Raw genomic sequence first — 21128 nt, forward strand, 5'->3', positions numbered from 1 at the left:
TATGGTTGAGTTGGATGTGTTGAACCCCGTGAAGTCAACTAAATCTCTATCCCAGAGGTTTGACTGGATGTCTTAATGATAAAAACACTGATCCAGCCTTGCAGTTTACATGAAATCTGATGCCATAACTACAATCACTACTACTAAATTGCCAAAATAATGTTTATTATTCTGATATTATGACTTTCAGATTTTCAATAGTCTTGGATTAATCAGTTCTTGTCCTACTTCATCACCAACATACCATTAAAAAGGTGCTCATGTTGATCATGGTGTGTGTCAAAAACTAGTTCTGCAGCTTCCAGAGATCTGCATGATTCTCTTAAAAAAACCAAAACAACAAAACTTTGTCACACACTGAAATGTAAGTATCTGTATTTACATGTAAAACATGTTACAATTCCTTTGTTTCGGAAACTTTAACAACAAGCATATACAGTGTGCTACTTATACAATCTTACAAATAACAAATCCAGGTAACTATATGTAGATAGACACTTGGCACAAGGGGTAAAACACCCCCACAGTTACACAAGTACGTCTGACAGCAGACATAAAATTTGACTGACCAACAAAACAGATTCACAATATATACAAACAAAATGGTGAGATTTAAATAAGTATGAGACATGGGAACAAATCCTTCTATTGAGAACATGCTGTTGCTCTTTTAGAAACAGATAAGAAATGAAATTCCACTCTGTCATCAGCTAGCACCATCTATCTGTTGTACAAACAACAGAGTGGAAAGGACCAGCACTGGTCACCATACTAGGTCTGCACCAAACACTGCACTTCCACTGCACTCTTTCTTCACTTGCCACCATGGAGTGATAAACTTGGCTGGCCATCCATTTCACCTGGGCCTGACTGTCCAGGTAGTGTCTTCTAACATAGGTATTATGAATAGAATACACCAGTGTGCCTTGGAACACAACACATTGAGTGTTTACACCCATTCCTCACATCCAGATATTATGAATATTGAGACTGGAGTTTCTTCTCTCTCCTTTCCTCTCATTCAAACCCTGAGGTATCTCCTGCCCCTCATGGGACTAATGCAACATATCTTGTCCACTCAAGACACACATCTGCCATTCTATGTATCCTTCTGACAATATAACTCTTTCAAAGCTTTCAACTCTTCAATTAAAGTTTTGTTCTGATTTTCTAACACTGCCACTCTGTTTTCGAGGCACTTGACATATTCCTTCTTTTTTCTTCGACACTCTCGAGCAGCTTCTCTGTAAGATGAATACAATTACAACTTTATTGAAACATGAAAATCCTTTCAATTTTCACACTGATCAAAGGCTTTACACTCATGTCCACTCAACAGTGTCAAGTCTCTTATCCATCTTGCTGACAATATAATTCTTTCAAAGCTTTCAACTCTTCTATCAAAGTTTTGTTCTGATTTTCCAACACGGCAACTCTGTTTTCGAGGCACCTCACATATTCCTTCTTTTTCCTGCGACATTCTTGTGCTGCCTCTCTGTAATTTGAGTGAAAATGTTTTCATTTTAAAATATGAAATGCCAAATTTTCTTTACTAAAGACAAGAACAACCAACAGGTTTAAAATGACCTTGAAACAAAACATGAATTTCAACACTGGTTAACACAAACAGCATCCCAATATCCGAACATAAATACTACAATCAGAGGCAGACTCATCTTGAGAGTGTCACGTAACATTGTGTTTTCGAAAACAAGTCATTCAAACCCAATGCAACTGAAGTAAAGATTGCATCGTAATAGTAGTAACAGTGACACAATACTTCCACCTGAGCAGGACCATACATACATGGGTGTTATGCTGTTGTTAAGATCATGTTGATTACTTCACCACACTCATTGATAAGAGTATGTTTGTGGGCATGCATGCACGGTGTTGGTGGCCCATTAATTCAAATAATCTAGAAGATCTAAAGGATGACAACTAGTTTTAATAATTATTTATTTATAATATTATATGGTGCGATGGGGTAGCCTAGTGGTTAAAGTGTTTGATCGTCACGCCAAAGACCCAGGTTCGATTCCCCACATGGGTACAATGTGTGAAGCCTGTTTCTGGTGTCCCCCGCCGTGATTTTGCTGGAATATTACTAAAAGCAGCGTAAAACTAAACTCACTCATTATAATATCATATCATTTGACACAAACAAATTGAGTTACTTCCTTTTACCCAATGCATTCAGACAAAAAGATTATGATCTATTCCGTGCTGGTTTAAGAGATAACCCAAGTTGTTCTTGTGGAAATGTTTGTGAAAATTCTTATCATTGCCTATTTGACTGTCAATTATATACAGTACAGAGAACTACCATGATGACTAAATTACGCAGCATTACAAATGTGGATATAACCTATGAGTTACTATTACATGGCAATGCAGATCTGACTGTTCACATAAATCAAAACATATTTAAAACTGTTCAAACATATATTTGTCATTCAAAACGATTTTCTTAATTGTTGCAATTGTTCCTCTTTTTCCCATATTTCTGTTCTGTTCTTCTCTGTCCATCTTGTAGAATGAATGTAAATAATACTATGTAAATACTACGGAGAGGGTGTTCTAAGTTGTATAACTTGTACCCGATCCTTTTCTCATGAATAAAATATGTTTAAAACAAAACAACAGATTTCAGAAACTCAATACTACTTGGACCAGATAAGCTTGTTACATCAGATGTGTCCTGACTGATTACTACAGTCCGTTTGGGTTCAAATGAGAACAATGAATGATTAAATAACTCAAAATAGGGATAAGTGCAAAAAACATAAATAAGACACAAGGCCCTGATACCTCAGTACCCAACAGGATCTCAAATCTGAGGTTTATTATCAATCACGCATAAGGTTGTTTAAGAAACTATCATGTAATATTGTTCTATTTCATGCTTCACACTGAGGGGTGATAAACGCCTGGTGGAACAGCGCTGGCACAAACTTAAGGGGCAGCTCAGGAAGGTGTATGATTATCTTAAAGGTCACATGCAACGTAAAACACAACTTTGCCGATTCTGATACCTTTCGGTATGGACTTACCGAAACAAATCGTCAAAAATGCAAATTCAACTTATAAAGTTGAAAAAAAAACCACGATGAAAAAAAACGCGCGAAATCGGAGTTCAAACGTTTCACTAATTTTCCCCCGACTTTTCGGGGGAAAACGGGTTTCAACAGCTGGGCTGCGCTTATAGCATGAGCGCAGTGAAGTAGGTTCGCGCAGCTTGGAAGCGGTTGTCCGGTGAATACTCGGTGAAGGCTTTGGTGTGAGCTATTTTTCTAATGTTTTGTTGATATCTCACAGGCGCGAGCTTTTCATATGTTATGACAGTAAATTAACTGTTTATATAATTTCATTTTTCTATTTCACCACACATTCTTCTTACCGAGTCACTTTCTCAGTTCGATACTTAAAAGCAATGCCATTATTTAGCGTTGACAGAATTTCCAACTGTGATATAGATATGTCGTTGTCACAGACTAAACTCAATGTCTTGTTTTATTGACACCTGTGGGTCTGTGTGTCTGCCTGCCTGTCTGCTAATGTCAATATTCAATACACAGCTGCTATCACTGACCACATGCAATTTGAACTTAACACCAATCAGGCTATACACCATAAACAAAATGCATTGATTTATGGCCCGAGTTCGGTCTCTGTCACATTATGTAATTACACAGACAGGCAGGCGTGATACTTGAACACATGACCTGTTATGATGTCTGTTGATTGTAAAATGTTATACACAAAAAATGAGCATGTATTTACAAAACCCAACATCTCTATATATACACACACAATGACCCGTGAGGGCATCTGCAAATGAACCAGCCGTTACACTTGAGTGCACACCCACCCGCTCTGACTGGGTTTCGGTATCCCGGCTGCTTCGTTTCTTGGGAAGTAAACTGAAGTACACAATATTGCACTTTTGATTTGCGATTGTACGCTTATAATCTTGTTTATATGTTTTTTCATAACCAGCAATGTATATTATATGTCATGAATAAGTGATAATTGTGTTTTAATTATGTTTGAGTTTTTGGTTGCATGTGACCTTTAAACTTGAAGCAGAGAGAGGAAAACCACTCTACGCCATTAATAATAATCTAAAGAAAGCCTCTAAAGCTCTTGGTTTACCCTTTAGAATACTGAAGATTGTTGTAACTCACCGTGACTCGACATGTGCAATCACTCAGGTGGGGAACATATCAAAGGCTTGTAAGATAGATAAATTAGATAGTTTTAAAAAAATCAGATCAGACTATCAACAGGGGTTAAAAAATCCCATCGTCTGACGCCGGGACAAGTCCGTTTTCACTCAGGGCGATCAAATAATGGTATCTTACTTGTCCGTGGGCTACCAGACAATTTCTGCAATGTTTACAGTTTCAAACTGCAAATAAACTCGGATTTCATTTCATATCTGCTCAAAATGTAGCTATTACACTTTGACATGATACGAGAATGAAATGAAGTAACTTTCACAATGATAATAAACTAGAGTTATCGTTCTTTGCTTTTTATCACTCCTCAATTGGGGCCTCGCAGAAAGGCTATAGAAACCGAAGCATGCCTTTGTATAAATAATTGACCAATCACTGACAAGAAAGCCAGTATGTACTCGAGTCAACAGTCAGGCCGAGACAGAATAGCAGACAACCAAGTTTCAACATTTGATGTTAGAAAAATGTCACAGAAACTGATCGATAGTTTTACAATCAGGTTTAAAAAGGCCTCGGGTGACGAAACCGAAGCAGATGTTTGCACCAAACAGTTGAAAGATTAAAAATGACAAGAAGAAACATTGTAGACATTTTCGAAAGTCTTGGAGTTCAATATGGCCATGGTTACCTTACGACGAAAGCAAAGATGTTATGACTTGTAAATATTGTGCACGATTTCCGTCTGTATCCACGAGGCATGGGGTAAAGAACATGTTTGTCAATGGGTGCTCAAAATTCTGAGTAGAATAGTTTAAAATTCACAATAGTTCAGCACTTCATGCTCAGTGTTTGTCATGCTTTAGTCACAGCGTTGAAATCACATCGTGATTTAGAGGTTGGGACAAGCTATAACAAAGTAGAGACAGACAGAAAACTTTTGAAGTGTTTTAAAAACATGGACAAAAAGAATTACGATCAAATTGAGCAATTGTTTGTGACAGCATTTCTCATTGCTATCAAAGGAAAACCACTTAGACTTGCTTGAAAGGGTTGGTGTGGACAGAGGGCATAATTACAGGAACATTGATGCTACGAGCAAGTTTATTCAAGCAATAACTAAATAACCTTTTTACAATATAAGAGTCAAAGACTTCTATATAAAAAGATAATGATAATTATTACCGTATATTACCGTAGAAAAGCCGAACTTTGAGGAGAAAAAAAAGCAGTCTGTAGAAGGGGGTCGGCTTATGTATGGGTTACACTTTCGTCAAACTTTTTTCCAGGGGGTAAGAAACACTTTGTGTGAGCAAACAAACAAGAGAAGACGACTTTGTCAGTAAGGACGTCAAATTTACAATTAAACACCACTAGACAAGATTATTTCTAATTTGTTTTTGCTAGGCATTGTATTATTGCAGGGATTAAGATTGCCGTGTGTTTTTGTCTCATATATAGAGACGGAAATAGCAATCAGGTGTGCACACGTTTCCTGGCGATCTACCAGTGATTTAGTTAAAACATACACAATAATTAAACGGGATGAATTTTAATACAGAAAACTATTATTTAACCCAAAGAAATATATCCTAGCATTGTGTTATTTTAATTACAGGTTTTGCTCCATAAATGCAAAATATACATAATCAACACTAAGGTTATATGGACCCTCATGAACATGGTAAGTGGAGGTTGTACGCGCATAGAATGAGGTGGAATAAGCATGCCATTAAAATTCACACACGTTTTCACCGATGTTACTGTAAACTAGCGGTGCATGAATAACAAGGAGGTAATCCGTTCATGATTGTTGATATGTGAAATTGGTGCTATCATGGTTGGAGCGAAAAACATACCCTCACAAACATGGTAAACAGATGTTGTACGCACATGGAATGGGATAAAACAAGCATTGTCACTAAGGTGACATAATCCCCCGCCGCAAATTATCAAATCAAACTTATAAAGAAATGAAAGTTTAAGTTAAATGTCAACAAAAACATGACCAGTCAACAAAAACATGACCAGTCAACCTCTCTTGATATCCTGCTCTTTAGGTGTTCAAACACACACGTATTTTCAAGACTGACTTTGACCTGACATGAATGTCATAGTGTATGAAATATGCAAAAATAGTACTAAAGAAATTGCTTATTGAAAAACATTTAAGGGAAGTCTTGAAAGTCTGAAGAAAATCCAGAGAATCATTCTTGAAATATCTTGCTGACAATTCAGGTGAACATACTGAAATCTTCAAAGTGTCGCTGTGACCTTGAAAATTAAGTGAAGGTCACCAAAATAGACTGGGCCCTGCGCCTTCCCTGGATGAAGCTTGGTGTCAAATATGAAGAAACTCCAGTGAATGGTTCTTGAGGTATCTCGCTGACAAGCATAACCTGCAGGTTAATATGCTGAAATCTTCAAAGTGTCTCTGTGACCTTGAAAATTAAGTGAAGGTCACCAAAATCGACTGGGCCCTGCGCCTTCCCTAGATAAAGCTTTGTATTGAATATGAAGAAAATCCAGCGAACGGTTCTTGAGATAGCTTAACATGCAGGTAAAACGTGAAAGTCCCCTTGTGACCTTGAAATGAAGGTCAAGGTCACCAAACCTGACTTGGACCTTTCTTATACTGTGATGAACCTAGGTATCAAATATGAAAAGAATCTAGAGAACGGTTCTTAAGATATTCCAATTCGGACGTACGTACGTATGGACGGACGGACGGACGGAGCCTAATACTATTTATTACCCACATGGGCTAGGATACACAGGTGATTATATTTGTGATAATCGCACATGTGCTTTTCAGTGATTCTCAACGTTGATTGGTCAGCTAAGCAGAGAAGAAATATGATTGGTTGACGGAACTACTTTTCATGATCCAAGTTCATTGACAACTTTTACCGTTTCATTGATAATTAGAACATGCTGTACTCACACATTCCGAGATTTAAAAAAGAAAACAAAAAAGTTACAGAATATGAATAATCTTTCTATTAGACGTTATTATTTTGCAATAAAATTGCGTTATAAATAGTAGTCTTTTTAAACGCTATAATCTTTAAAAAAAAACAAACAACAACAATCGTTTGTAAACAAACATGGCCTCCATTAGGCTAATCCCGATCAAATAGGAAGAGTGATATGAATTTTACAGCCCTTGAATTCCCAAAACCTGTTTGTTGTTAAAACTGAATTCGGGGAAATAGAAACAGTAAGATACCGACTAAAGATGTTATCTGAAAGTGTAACAAGTGAGTCGGACACGGCGTCCATGCCACCGAACCAGGAAAGAGCTACTTTCTTACCGGAATCAGTGCTAAATGATCTTCTTCAAGATGACTTTTGATATCCATGCATTCCTAATCAATCCGAGAGGTTTGTCCCAGTATCCGATGCCGAGATTAACACATTTCATAGACTCAGATTCCGACTAGAGTTATCCTTCTTGGAACTGCTGTACTCTACAGTGACGTGAGTGTAACACGCCTTCCACAGAACAAAATGTTGTTTAATCTTCAAACTTGTTGAGTTTCTTGACAGAAAACTTTTTCTATATGTATTCGTGGGATGGTTGTCTTTTAGATTTCCCAACTTTTAACCGTTGACTTTCCCAAAAAATGACGGGTTTTTGCCAGAGTGTGTTTCAACACTACGCCGTCACCCGTCACTAGACACACGTCAGTCGTGAATGAACGATGTTCCGTCGCACTGACTTGAAACGCGCAGCGGGGGATAATAAGTAAGCCAGTTCGTTGACATGTGATCATCCAGCTACAATAAGTATGATATTCAGCGAAACAAAATATATTATCCATTTTCTGTCAACTACACTTCATTTCGAGGCGTGAGTAGACAAAATGTGATTGTGAATTCTATGAATAATGCGGACCGAAGTTGTAATTATCGGTAACTACAAGTCTGCCACGATTAGGACCCCATTCTAGGGGGTCGGCTTATGTACGTAACATGCCATTTTGACACTGATTTTAAGGGTAAAGTTAGGGGGTCGGCTTATCTACGGTAATATACGGTACTTGTAAAGCAGAATAAAAAGCCCAGTAAACATTAACATCAAAAACCATGTTGATTTATTCTTTCATAATTACATCATCATGATTATGTCATAAAATTCAGGACAAGGAGGACTTCTTCTGAAAAAGAACAGCCAGGACAAGTTACTTTCTTAAAGTTAACCTCTGCTATCAATTGTGAAACTACACTCTGAAAATATGTTGTTTCTCTTAGAACATTGCAGAAACATCTTGAAACAGCACAGGATATAAAAGTAACTAAACATAAGCTTTGGCAACTTTTACACACATTTGGCTAAAGGTACAAAAAGATAACTGGCGAGAATAGTGAGCGAGTGAGGAAAGTTTTACGCCGGACTAAGCAGAAACGTGAGGAGGATATGAGCCTGTCTTTTTGGACGAGACTTGGACGAACACTTCGCACACTGCCAGCCGTCAGTAGGTACTCAGTGAGGATAACAAAGACACAGGGAGCTAGTTACTTATAGGAAAGCGCGAGAGACTTATTGTTTTCCAGGCTTGATCCACACGGAAATGAATGGTGATGTCTTTCTGGAGTGGGTGAAAGATAAGTTAGTCCCAACTTTGCCTGAAAAAGCACTTATTGTCATAGACAATGCCCCTTATCACAGCGTGCAAGATCCAGACAGTAAAGCACCAACTTCCAATAGCCGAAATGGTGACATGTTAACATGGCTAGAACGCAATAATGTGTCATTTCCACCAAAGAAAACAAAGCCACACCTGAATGAAATAATCAAACCATCAAAATGTAAAAGCTGGACAATTACATTAGAAGTAAGAATCACGCTATATTACGACTCCATCCTTATCACTGTGATCTTAATGCTATCGAGTTGATATTGGGCATTGTCAAAGGTGATGTTGCATGCCAAAACACAACCTTCAGACTACCAGATGTTAAACACTTGTACATGAATCGCCTAGTCGAGTAACAGTCGATATCTGGAAGCAATGTGTGGCAAAAGTGGAGGACGAGGTAAACGAAGAGACAGGTTACATGATCGCCTGCATCAAACTACCATTAACACAACACAGTTGTCATAAGACAGTTACAGTGATGAATACAGTCTGTGTGACTGATCATTGTCCTTGCTCGAAATCATTGTCTATCTCTCATTTCAGTCGGTTAAACATTTAGAGACTTTCCACAGTCCTTGGGAAGTACAGCTACACAATCTTGGCACATTCCAGAAATTTGTTTTATTCAGTTTTCAGATTCCTTCAAAATATCTTTTAAAGTTCACTCAGAAATGTATTCTCCTTTCTGAAACAAATATGTTTTAGCTTGAGAATGCTGATTTCTCTTTTTTATTGGGTGTTAAATGTTTTCTGATATAGCTTGTAATGAGATGTCTTGGGGTCCAAGCAGTTATTCTATAATATATATCGCTGTGGTTTTAGTATTATGCATGTTTTCTACGAATATATTTAACATAATAATTATCATAGGTTCAGCACTGTGGATTATGTGGCTGGATACATTTTACGTATGAGACAGTTTGACAAGTCACCGTTGATACCTGCCACTTTGTTTGTAAAAACAAAATGTTGGCAATTAATTATGAAATATGACTTCAATGAGTAAATAACGCGGATCTTGGGGTCAATGGATGACGAGGCGATAATCTGTTAGTGATTGCTAAAAAGTATGTGAAATTGGTGCTATCGTGGTGGGAGCGAAAAGCGGACACTTATGAACAACTCAACAAGGTAAGCGGAAGTGGTACACGTATAGACTGAGGTGATGCCATTTCACACGTTTTCTCCGATGTTACTGTAAACAGTATTAATGAATGAAACTAGGATTAAATTTAATAAAATATAATGAAATAGATGAAGATTGTCATATTATCAGTTTTCTCGCATAATACTATACGTTTTTGGATGGCAGTGTTTACTCGTGCAATATAATGCGTTGTGTTGCATCACTACAAACATCGTAAGTACTCGGCTGATGGCGTTTCTTTATGATAAAGTTGACTTTTATAAGTTATTACGATGTTCCGCAGTTCGTCTGATTTGAAATAACTGATAAGAAGACGGAACCTGGCTACTGATCCGGTATCTGCAGTTGCTGTCCTGCTGACTTTGTAAGTAGACGACTTGAGGCGATCTCGAACTTACTTCCAGGAAAATAGTGTCCGTCAAGCAAAGAAATGCATAGATTTTGACAAAATGATTCAATTTCTAGACATTTTAGAAAAGGTTTAAAATAATTAATAAAACGACAGTACGAAAACACAGTATTTCACCCCTAATTCCTCCCATAGTGGTGACAGTAGGTAACATTAGGGATGCCACAATACATCAATACATTCAAAACTGCAGTGATAAATCTACAAATTCAACTGCCTGAGTCCCGGGACTCACTGAGATGAATAACTATGAGTCCCTGACAATAATTAAAGCTACAAATATTATTCAAACTAGTTTATTGTTAGTATAGGTTGCACAGGTGAGTCTGACCGGTCTGGGATATTTCACAGAACAGAGCTGGTAGTACCTAAATCGTAACAAATGGAGACTCTTCCATTTTAACTTGTAGCTCATACCCTATCACATCAGACACACATGTTAACAGATCACTGACAGTTTACAAAATGTTTAATCATCTTCCCTGTCATAGGTCAGCCATAACCGATGAGTATTCGGCCAACCTGACTGAAATGTCCTAACTTTGTGTTTTCTGACAGTATCGCCCGCTTCCTGGGCAGAGCATTCACTTGATACCCTTATCTCAGTTTTGTGAACTTAACAGACTTAGTATCTGTCTGGGCGGCATGTCGACTGCTATATTATAAAAATAACAGCAGGGCTCTACATGACCTTTGACAAGCAAATATTTTCTTTTACTAGAAAAATAAAAAAGTTACTAGCCAGACCCATGTAATTTCACCGTAATATTTTGTGAATAAACTTTATAAGTTCTACAATTCCAACCAAAGTTTTGTTTTGTTTCTTCACTCTGTTCAGTGATTCAAAAACAAATTACATCAAAAGAAATGTGCCAACTGGAAGCCACTTTAACAAGTATGAACACAAATAGTAACTGTCTTACTTTAATTATTAACATTGAATGAATTATATCATAAATGTCATCATAATTATAAATGAAATGATTCCCTTATATGATTTCTTTTCCAGGACTTGAGATTCAGAACCTTAAAGGTCACATGCAACCAAAAAATCAAACATAATTAAAACACAATTATCACTTATTCATTACATATAATATACATTGCTGGTTATGAAAAAACATATAAACAAAATTATAAGCGTACAATCGCAAATCAAAAGTGCAATATTGTGTACTTGGGTTTACTTCCCAAGAAACGAAGCAGCCGGGATACCGAACCCAGTCAGAGCGGGTGGGTGTGCACTCAAGTGTAACGGCTGGTTCATTTGCAGATGCCCTCACGGCTCATTGTGTGTGTATATATAGAGATGTTGGGTTTTGTAAATACATGCTCATTTTTTGTGTATAACATTTTACAATCAACAGACATCATAACATGTCATGTGTTCAAGTATCACACCTGCCTGTCTGTGTAATTACATAATGTGGCAGAGACCGAACTCAGGCCATAAATCAATGCATTTTGTTTATGGTGTATAGCCTGATTGGTGTTAAGTTCAAATTGCATGTGGTCAGTGATAGCAGCTGTGTATTGAATACTGTCATTAGCAGACAGGCAGGCAGACACACAGGTGTCAATAAAACAAGACATTGAGTTTAGTCTGTGACAACGACATATCTAAATCACAGTTAGAAATTCTGTCAACGCTAAATAATGACATTGCTTTCAAGTATCGAACTGAGAAAGTGACTCGGTAAGAACGTGTGGTGAAATAGACAAATGAAATTATGTAAACAGTTAATTTACTGTCATAACATATAAAAAGCTCGCGCCTGTGAGATATCAACAAAACATTAGAAACATAGCTCACACCAAAGCCTTCACTGGAGTATTCACCGGACAACCGGCTTCCAAGCTGCGCGAACCTATTTCACTGCGCACTTGCTATGAGCGCAGCCCAGCTGTTGAAACCCGTTTTCCCCCGAAAAGTCGGGGGAAAATTAGTGAAACGTTTGAACTCCGATTTCGCGCGGTTTTTTTCATCGCGTTATTTTTCAACTTTATAAGTTGAATTTGCATTTTTGACGATTTGTTTCGGTAAGTCCATACCGAAAAGGTATCAGAATCTGCAAAGTTGTGTTTTATGTTGCATGTGACCTTTAAACAGCAGAATGACATTCTATTTCAGCAGAACTTTAACCCTGTCAAATGTCAGTTTCACTTTCAAATTACATGCAGATAGATTTAAAAGTTGTTCAGCTACTGACTAAAGCTTCCTGCTTTTCTCTAACTGGTACTGAGAGCTCAGATTTTGTCGTCACACTGTTCATTGACCAATCAGTTTGTCTTGAAAAACCTCATTTGCAAATCGCTAACCTCCCTTTTTGGGTTTATTTATAGAGTGTAAAAACTAGGTTAGTAGTTTTTCACATGGTCGAAGAATGAATCTTGGGATCTCATTTGCATACCGCTTACCTCCCTTGGTGTGACCTAGATGTCTATTTTTGGAAACGCGGAAATGAACTGAATATCATGACGAATGAAAGCTTCGATCGTTTTAAAAATAATGTGTAGTTACAAGCTGACGTCAATTATTTGAGAATGGAAGTTAATCTACGAAGATTTAGCCATGTATACTTTGATATTGACTCTCCACAAAAATAAACATTAGTGTTTCATCACAAGCTTGCGTCCAAGAGGACGCACATGTAAAAAAAATATGAGTCCTGTCAGAATTTTTTGCGTCAGAGACGCGGGACTCGGGGGAAGATTTATCCCTGAAACTGTATCGATATTTAGTTTTGAAAGTATCAGTTTAAATATGTTTATGTATCGTTTACAATTTGCAACTGTATCATGATTTTTTATGTTATGAGAGTTATAAATGATTATTTTTCATGCACAAAGATGGGAAATTAGAACTTTTTAATCTCTGAGAATAAAAAATGTTGATCTTTTCATGGATAATTATAAAATATGAAATATGTAATTTTTTGAGTAAAATTGATATTTTATACTTATCCTGACTCATGCTCTTTTGCTTGTCCCCTTCCTCTTGCGAACATAGTGGAACACTTGTATCTCCTTAATTGACGCTCCCTTCAATGTAAAATCACTAATTGGTACTCACCCAAGAGTTACCCCCTGCCGTAAGCGCGTGAACAGGTGTCGCCACCCTCTGGCCTCATGCTTCACTCTCTCCTGATTTTGCGAGCCCAACACTTGAATTTACAGGGAAATCCAAAGTGTTATGTGGGGAGGATGGGAGGGCTAACCTCATGAGTCAGGATAAGTATAAAATATCAATTTTACTCAAAAAATTACATATTTTTCCTTATCCTGACTCATGCTCTTTTGCTTGTAGAATCCACCGGAGAGGTGGTGGGTAAAACAGAATACTTTGGATTATAATTAGTGATTTAAATAAGTGATATTGTAATAACCCCTGCGGGAACTTCATAAGGCATAGAGACTTAGGATATTTCCTTTATAATAAGCCATAAGATATATATTACTATAAGTGGGGTATTACATTACTAATATACTGATATACCAATATATATATAAAATGCTACTCTAATAGAGAAGCTGTACACTGAATATAAACTCAGTATGAGCTTAAGGTTGAATAACCTAAGCTAAATATGTACATAGCCCTAGAACTCCGTGGAGTTATAAGCTAATTAATATATGCATAATATACATAATAATCTCGTGGGGGTGAATATTAACGCCTACGAGGGACTGTCAGTTGCTGAGCGAGGACCAAAGGACCGAAATGGTGAATGCCAGAGACGTCCTCGGTGGTGATATCTCTCAGATAGTGATTAGCAAACACCATGTTAGATTTCCAGAAGCATCCTTCCATAATTGTATTTAATGAACAGTTACCGTGAAGGGCGAGGGTGGAGGCCAATGCCCTGATTTCATGTGGATTAGATGCTGTTGGAGGGTCCAGTCCTGCTGCCTTATAGGCTGAGAATGACAGTTCTTATCCATATAGATATGGTGGTACGAGAGACTTCTGTCTGATTTGTAGGCTTATAACGGGATGAACAATCTTCTGAGCTATCTACTGCTTGCTTTGGAACGGCACGTAAATAGATTATGAGAGCTCATTACTGGGCATAGAGATAAGTCCAATGTATCTTGAGATCCGAGAATCAAGGATAGCGCAGGGACGTGAAATAACCTGTCTGGTTGACCTGGTAGTTGATTTTGGCGATGAAATCCCATCTTAATCCCAGGTGCGCTGTGTTTTGATTGTCATCAAACTGTATCCTCTCATAATCTAGAGCTGAATTTCAGATATTCTGGCTGCCGTGGCTAGCGATAACAGGAAAACTGTTTTCTGTGAGAGAAATTCAAAAGTTGTCGATTCCAATGGTTCATAATCCTCACTTGTGAGGTGTTGTAACACTACATTCAGATCCCAACCTGGGCGTGGAACTTCCGCTTTGGTCCTCCAATCGAAAGCACGAGTAAGGCCAGTAACTCTGGTGTTTTTGTCAATTTAACACCCGCTCTCATAGAAATCACAGAACTAAAGCGGCAAGATATGTTGACAATGTCGAGCCTTTTAAATGTTTGTTTTGCCGTAAGTAACACAAATAGTCTGCCACTTGAGGATGCGTAGCATCTCTTGCTGTAAAACCCTTGTTTGCTGCATAATTTTGAAACTTTGCCACTTGTCATCATACAAGTTACGCGTTGAGTATCGTAAGGCAAGCGTGACCGCTTTTGCGCTCTGGTAGAATATCCTCTTGTTTAAACACATTTTAATAAAGTCCATACATTGAAGTTTGAATACTTCTGGGTTTCTGTGCACCTGTTTGGTGTGTGGATGTATTAACAGGTTTGAGCTTGGGTAGCTCTAGTGCCGGGTTGACCGATTTCTTGTATTAGAGCTGAAACCACGCTCTGGCCGGCCAGTAGGGCCGACCAAAATGAGTTGTAGGCTCTGTGTTTGGCTGATTTTCTGTAATACTTGAGGTATTATTGCTGGGGCGGAAACGCTGCACGCATTGAGGCCTTCCCATGATATGCTTAGAGCCGTCCGTTGCCCATGCTTGTGGGTCTGGCACTGGTGACATTTAATGTCGGTAGTTGATTGTTGAACCTTGTGGCTAATAGATCTACTAGCGCCCCTCCTATTTGCTTGATTATCTGTGCAAATATCTCTGTATTGAGCATCCATTCTGTCGGCGACGGCAGATGTGGCCGAGAGAGCGCGTCTGCTAGTATATTCCTGGCTCCGGAATGTGGCATGCTTTGACATGTAGATTTAGATCTTGGATTAATTCAACAGTTGAAAGGTTAAAGTCAAAAGGTTCGGGCGATCTCGCTGAGCCTTGCCTGTTCACATAAAACGCCACTGTCGAAGTTGTCGGTATGTATCATCAGGTGCGATTCTGTAGAATGTTGCTCCAATGTCTTATGGCGCTGATTACAGCTTTCATCTCTAATGCGCTTATGTGGAGTTTGCTTTCTAGCTGATTCCATAACCCTGATGCCGTCCGGTTGGTGAGATGAGCTCCCCAACCTTGGAGCGACGCGTCTACATATAGATGGGTTTTGAATTCCTGCTCTGCTAAACAAATCCCTTCGCAGACATTCGATTTCTTTGTCCACCATAGTAGATGAGGTCTGAGATGTTCCGGTAGACTGAATGGTTGTAGGTCGTCGAGATGTGTGTTGATGAAGACCTGTAAGGGACGTAACTGTAATCTGCCTATGACTGTCAAGTCTTGGGCTGATGTTAGAAGACCTAGTAAGCTCTGCCATTGTCGAAGTGGTAGCGGAGAGAGTAGAGCTGGTGGAATGATCTGTTGGATCTTGAGCCAACGGTCTTCTGGTACGACTATACGGTTGAGATTGGTGATAAATCGAATGCCTAGGAATTGCAGATCTTGCGATGGTACTAGGTCCGACTTGTGTAAGTTTACTAACCATCCCAGCTGTGTTAGTAGCTTTATGATGTAGTTTAACTGTAGTTTGAGATGCTGTGGATCTTGATCTACTTGTATCCCGCCGTCGAGGAAGAACGACTCGCGTAGCCCTTTGACGATGTAGATATGTGACAATCGGTTTCGTTATCCTCTCGGAATAACCATGGGGCTGATGCTATTCAATGGGAGTACTTTCCACTGGTAATGTAACCCGCCTAGCGAAACCGTAGGTATTTCCTGGATTCGGGATGTATAGGGATGTGCAGATAAGCATCTTGTAGATCTATACTGCCCATGTAGTCCATGGGGCTTAATCATGTGCCAGAATTGCGTGTAGATGTATCATGCTGAACCTGGGTGGTCTGCTTAGATAAGTCTTGTTGAAGAAGCTCATGTTGTAAATGAGTCTGTATTTCTCCTTGGAGTTTTTCTTGGGTACTAGGAAAACTGGGGAGTAGAAACCTGGTTCGATGTTTCCTTGCTCTATTACTTCTATGGCCTGCTTGGTTAGGAGTAATGTAACAGCCTCTCTTAACTTTAGTAGTTGCTGTGCCTGTACCTCGAACTTGTGAGGGTTGACTGTTAGTGGAGGCTTGGCCTGTAGTGGGATACGAAATCCGCGTTGAAGAATGTTGGAGACATAGGTGTCTTGAAGAATTCCCCAGTTTTCCCAGTGTAGTTGGAGACGTCCACCCACTTGGGGGTGGAAGACTCCAGTCGTTCCGAACCTGTCTTTCAGCGTTTATAGATGCGGGAACATCTGGGTGTCCTGCCTCTTCCTGACCCTCCTCTATAGTTGCCATATGGGCGACGAAAAGAATCTCTTCCCCTGGAACTGGCAATCTTCCTGTCTCTTGCTCTTTGTAGGCCCATGAATTTAGATCTCCCTGAGTATCTTTGTGACGTCTGTCGAATGACACTGGCTAGCGTGTCCATCGATTTAATCATCAGGACTTCTCTGGAATCCTTGGTGACTTCCTTGGAGACTCTGTCTATTGCTCGGTCAAAGATGGATGGGGAAGACCACGGGCTGTATATAGTGGAGCTGTAAAGTTCTCACCCCAGTTGCAGGAAGCGAGGAGGCCTTGACGACGAAGCTAAGGTCAGTGCTGCTGAGACAGATGTGAGATGATCTGTTAAGAACTGCTGGTCCTTCTTTGCATGAGTAGGGCCGGAGTAAATCATTCTATCATCTTCAGAGGTCGGTTCAAATCTGGTGATAAGTGTCTCATTTATTGTTCTAGATCTATTTAGACCAAAGAACATACTTCGCCATGGTTTCTATCTGAACCAATTTCCCATCATCAATCTTGTAGTACTTGTTCTTGGCATCGGAGATCAGCTTGTAGTTCTCATCGATGTCTTGGCGCTTTGAAGAAGGGGTCCATATTATGCGTGGAGAACTTCTTGGCGCGGAAATTTGGCAGATGTGGCGCCTGAACCTTCGCGGGCTTTGTTAAATGCTGTATCTAGGTTCTGTGGCACCGCCGCTAATCGGGTCGATTGGGGTAGTGTAATAGCATCTGCATCGCCTTCTTTCATCAGATAAGTCTGCTCGAATTGCCACTCTTGGAAGGTGATGAGAGATCTAGATTATTGACCATCCAATATCTTATCTCTGCATCTGAGAAAATAATTCCTCCATCGTCTTCCATTCCATCATCATAAATAAGAGGTTGTTGCTCTTCTGATGTAGGGCTGTGTGGCTCTATCTCTATATCGCTTTGACGCTTGTGGAGATCTAGTTGTAGGCTTATGTGCAGACCTGTGAGGTGATCGACGTGGTGATGTAACGTGGAGATCGGGCGTGGTGATCGGGCGAGGCGATCGCCTTGGTGATCTGCATCGATAGGTTGATCTTCTTGGCGCACCTATGAGGGGACTGATGGTAGCTTCGCTGGCTCTTTGTGTAGTCCCTCGATGTCCTTTTTAGATAATGACGATCTGGGTTCAGGTGTCCTTCGCGAAACGCCTTCTAAGCTTCGGCTGGCGTCCGGTCCTGGGGAACGGTGATATGACCTTCGCGAAGGCTTCCGCGGTGGTCTGATGATCAGATTCCGTGATCTGAGTATGATGCCGAAGAAGGTGATGATCTTCCCCCGCTCGCTTCAAGGCTGTACATCTGGGTCCTTCGTCGAGGTGGTCTGTGACTTCCTTCGCGAAGGCTGCATCGCCGTGGCTGCTACGCTGACAGGGGTGCCTCTGGGGTGCTGTTCACGCTTGGAGCCTTCGCTGGAAGGCTCGACCCTGGGATGGCTGCTTCTCCAGTCTGTAGTGGCCTTCCATCATGATCATGATCTGCTTCATAAGATCGCCTGGGATGATCTGCGACGAGTAGATGGTGCCCTCTGGCGTGCTAGCGGTGGGGCCCTCAGCCATCTCGCCTGACATCAGTGTAGAGGCATCAGGCTGCATGGTGATCTCTGCTGAAGTCACTGTCGCTGTCACTGGTCGCTTCTGTGGCGTATGTCGGGTATGATGATAGGCTGGTCATCGAGAGGCCCAATTCTGCTGCTGGAACGATCTCAGCTGAGAAAGTTCTCGATGACTTCAGATTTCCCTTTGGAAGATGACGCTGCCCTGGGGGTACGTAAGTCTGCGTTGAGAAGACGCTGAGGCCCTCTTGGACTTTGTCTGGCGATGACGGGATGTCTGGGGAGGCCGGTCGCTTCTTAGAGGTGACGGACTGCATCCCACGCCCCTCTTCCGATGGGGTCTCAAGCAGAACACCAGACGGGAGGGATCGCCGACAGCAGCTGACTGGATGGGTAATCCGGCATCGGCCATGTCTACACCTAGTTTGCGCGGACCTATCTGCAACACGCCTCAAGACGCAAAAATGGTATTTATTAAAGGCAGAATTGGTTAAATTAATGCAGTAACTGCAACGTGAATCAAACGCACAAGGCGAAGTACAACTAGGGCATACTACATGCGGATCCGCAGCGAAAAAACGTAATCTACAAATAGTACAGTTTTTCATCAACGTAAAACTAGCTGAACAATCACGCACTCACGTGAATAAACAGTAGAAATACGATTAATTATCAATGCAAATAACTGAAGGATACTAGCTATACCTTTATAGTAAACTATAATAGGTAACTAACTAAGAAAAACCAAAGGATATAGTGTGTAAGGAGACACAGGCGCTCTCACATCCTGCTCACTGGGCGAAGAAGGAGAGAGTGAAGCATGAGGCCAGAGGGTGGCGACACCTGTTCCCGCGCTTACGGCAGGGGAGGTAACTCTTGGGTGAGTACCAATTAGTGATTTTACATTGAAGGGAGCTTCAATTAAGGAGATACAAGTGTTCCACTATGTTCGCAAGAGGAAGGGGACAAGCAAAAGAGCATGAGTCAGGATAAGGAAAAATAATAATGTTCAAAATGTAACTAAATTTACATAATGCCGCAAAAACAGGTATAGTGATATGTACCGAATCGTGACATGGGTATCGTGATACGTATTGATTCATGAAACTTATGTATTGTGAAATCCCTAAGTAACATCACAGGCGATTCTGATTACGAGACTGATAACATGAACCTGGGTAAATGTGACCCGTGATATATTGAGATGACCCCTACTAGTCAGGAAACAGACAGCGCTGTTCCACCAGCCGTTTGTCACCCCTCGGTGTGAAGCGTGAAAATAGAACAACATTACATGATTAAACAACCTTTTCCGTGATCAATCAAAAAACGTCAGATTTCAGATTCTGTTGGGTACTGAGGTATCAGGACCATGTGTCTTATTATGTTTTGTGCACTTATCTCTATTTTGATTTGAGCTATTTATTCATTCATCATTCTCATTTCAACCCAAACGAACTGTAAGCTGGCTACATTAAATTTACACCACACCTGTCAGTGGGCGATGTGGAGTTTGTTTGCCCAGTTACGTTTGCCTGCTGCTGAAGGAATCAAATGCTACTACTACTGCTACTACTTTAACACAAGGTTACAAATTGTGATACTCAACCACATGATAAGACATGAACATGATTTGTGTGAAATTATCTGAAAATTTTCATGTGGCAAACAAGTTGTTATCATCAAACAAATAGTGTCTAAGTTGCCTGACTAGTTAACTTGGGTTTGATCTAATAGCATTAAGTAATAAATATTTTGTTTCATATAAGAAGGTAAAAAGCTAATGTCTCCCTGAATGAAAACAACCATTCCATCTTATATTACTAAATATTACTCTTGCAAAATCAACCCCCAAATTATAAAAAATATCACATATTAAAATGGGAAGCTCTTCTGTATATCATGGTCAGAATTAAATTCACAACGAAACATTGGTGAATAACACCTCTGCTAAAAAGTTATATCAATCATACAATGCCATACATACCTATTTTTAAGCAGCCTAAGTTCTCTCTTGCGTGATGCCTCCTCTCCATGTCCTCCTGGACTTGTGATAGGACTCCCGGCTGCAGCCATCACCACTCCTTGGGGAAGGGCACCTGATGTAGCAATCTGGTATGCCTGGACTCCTGTTCCACCAACTGACACTGAAACATAAAGAGGAATTACCACATAAGCCTTTTCAGGAAAGTCACATACATTCAAAATGTGAACTACAAGAATACTTACATAGAAGTGGGGATGTGGAAAAGTTTGTGCCCAAGTGTGGGCTAGGAAAATTCTATTTGTGCAAGGATTAATCTTAAAGTACCGAAGGGAATTTCTTGACTGTAATTGGGATTCACCAACAGTCTGTAGAGTGGTGGAAGTAGCACCCACTGGTGGCCTTGGGAATTACAATGACTGGCATCATGTATATTGACTTCTGGTTGCTCAATGTTTATTGCACCCGCATACCCACAAGTATGTGTTCAGGATGAAAACT

The 21128-nt window shown here is 39.9% G+C and overlaps 1 protein-coding gene across 5 annotated transcripts in view; it reads right to left on the bottom strand.

Moving 5' to 3' along the window:
* Positions 1–358: 358 nt before the first annotated feature.
* LOC124265788 (cAMP-responsive element modulator-like) overlaps positions 359–21128 on the bottom strand; it is a 46979-nt gene continuing 26209 nt past the window's right edge. For 4 of the 5 annotated variants that reach the window (XM_046700644.1, XM_046700615.1, XM_046700622.1 and 1 more), the window contains exons 6-7: positions 20631–20790; positions 1188–1495 (exon numbers count right to left, since the gene is read on the bottom strand). In XM_046700644.1, the coding sequence (XP_046556600.1) occupies positions 1351–1495; positions 20631–20790 (305 nt within the window). In that variant the 3' untranslated portion in view covers positions 1188–1350. Of the gene's footprint in view, positions 1496–20630; positions 20791–21128 lie in introns of all 5 variants that reach the window. The other variant, XM_046700636.1, reaches the window with a different exon arrangement.

Source organism: Haliotis rubra, unplaced genomic scaffold (genome assembly GCF_003918875.1).
Source record: "Haliotis rubra isolate DU_JTF1 unplaced genomic scaffold, ASM391887v1 Scf1217, whole genome shotgun sequence".
In the NCBI taxonomy this organism is placed as follows: Eukaryota; Metazoa; Mollusca; class Gastropoda; order Lepetellida; family Haliotidae; genus Haliotis; species Haliotis rubra.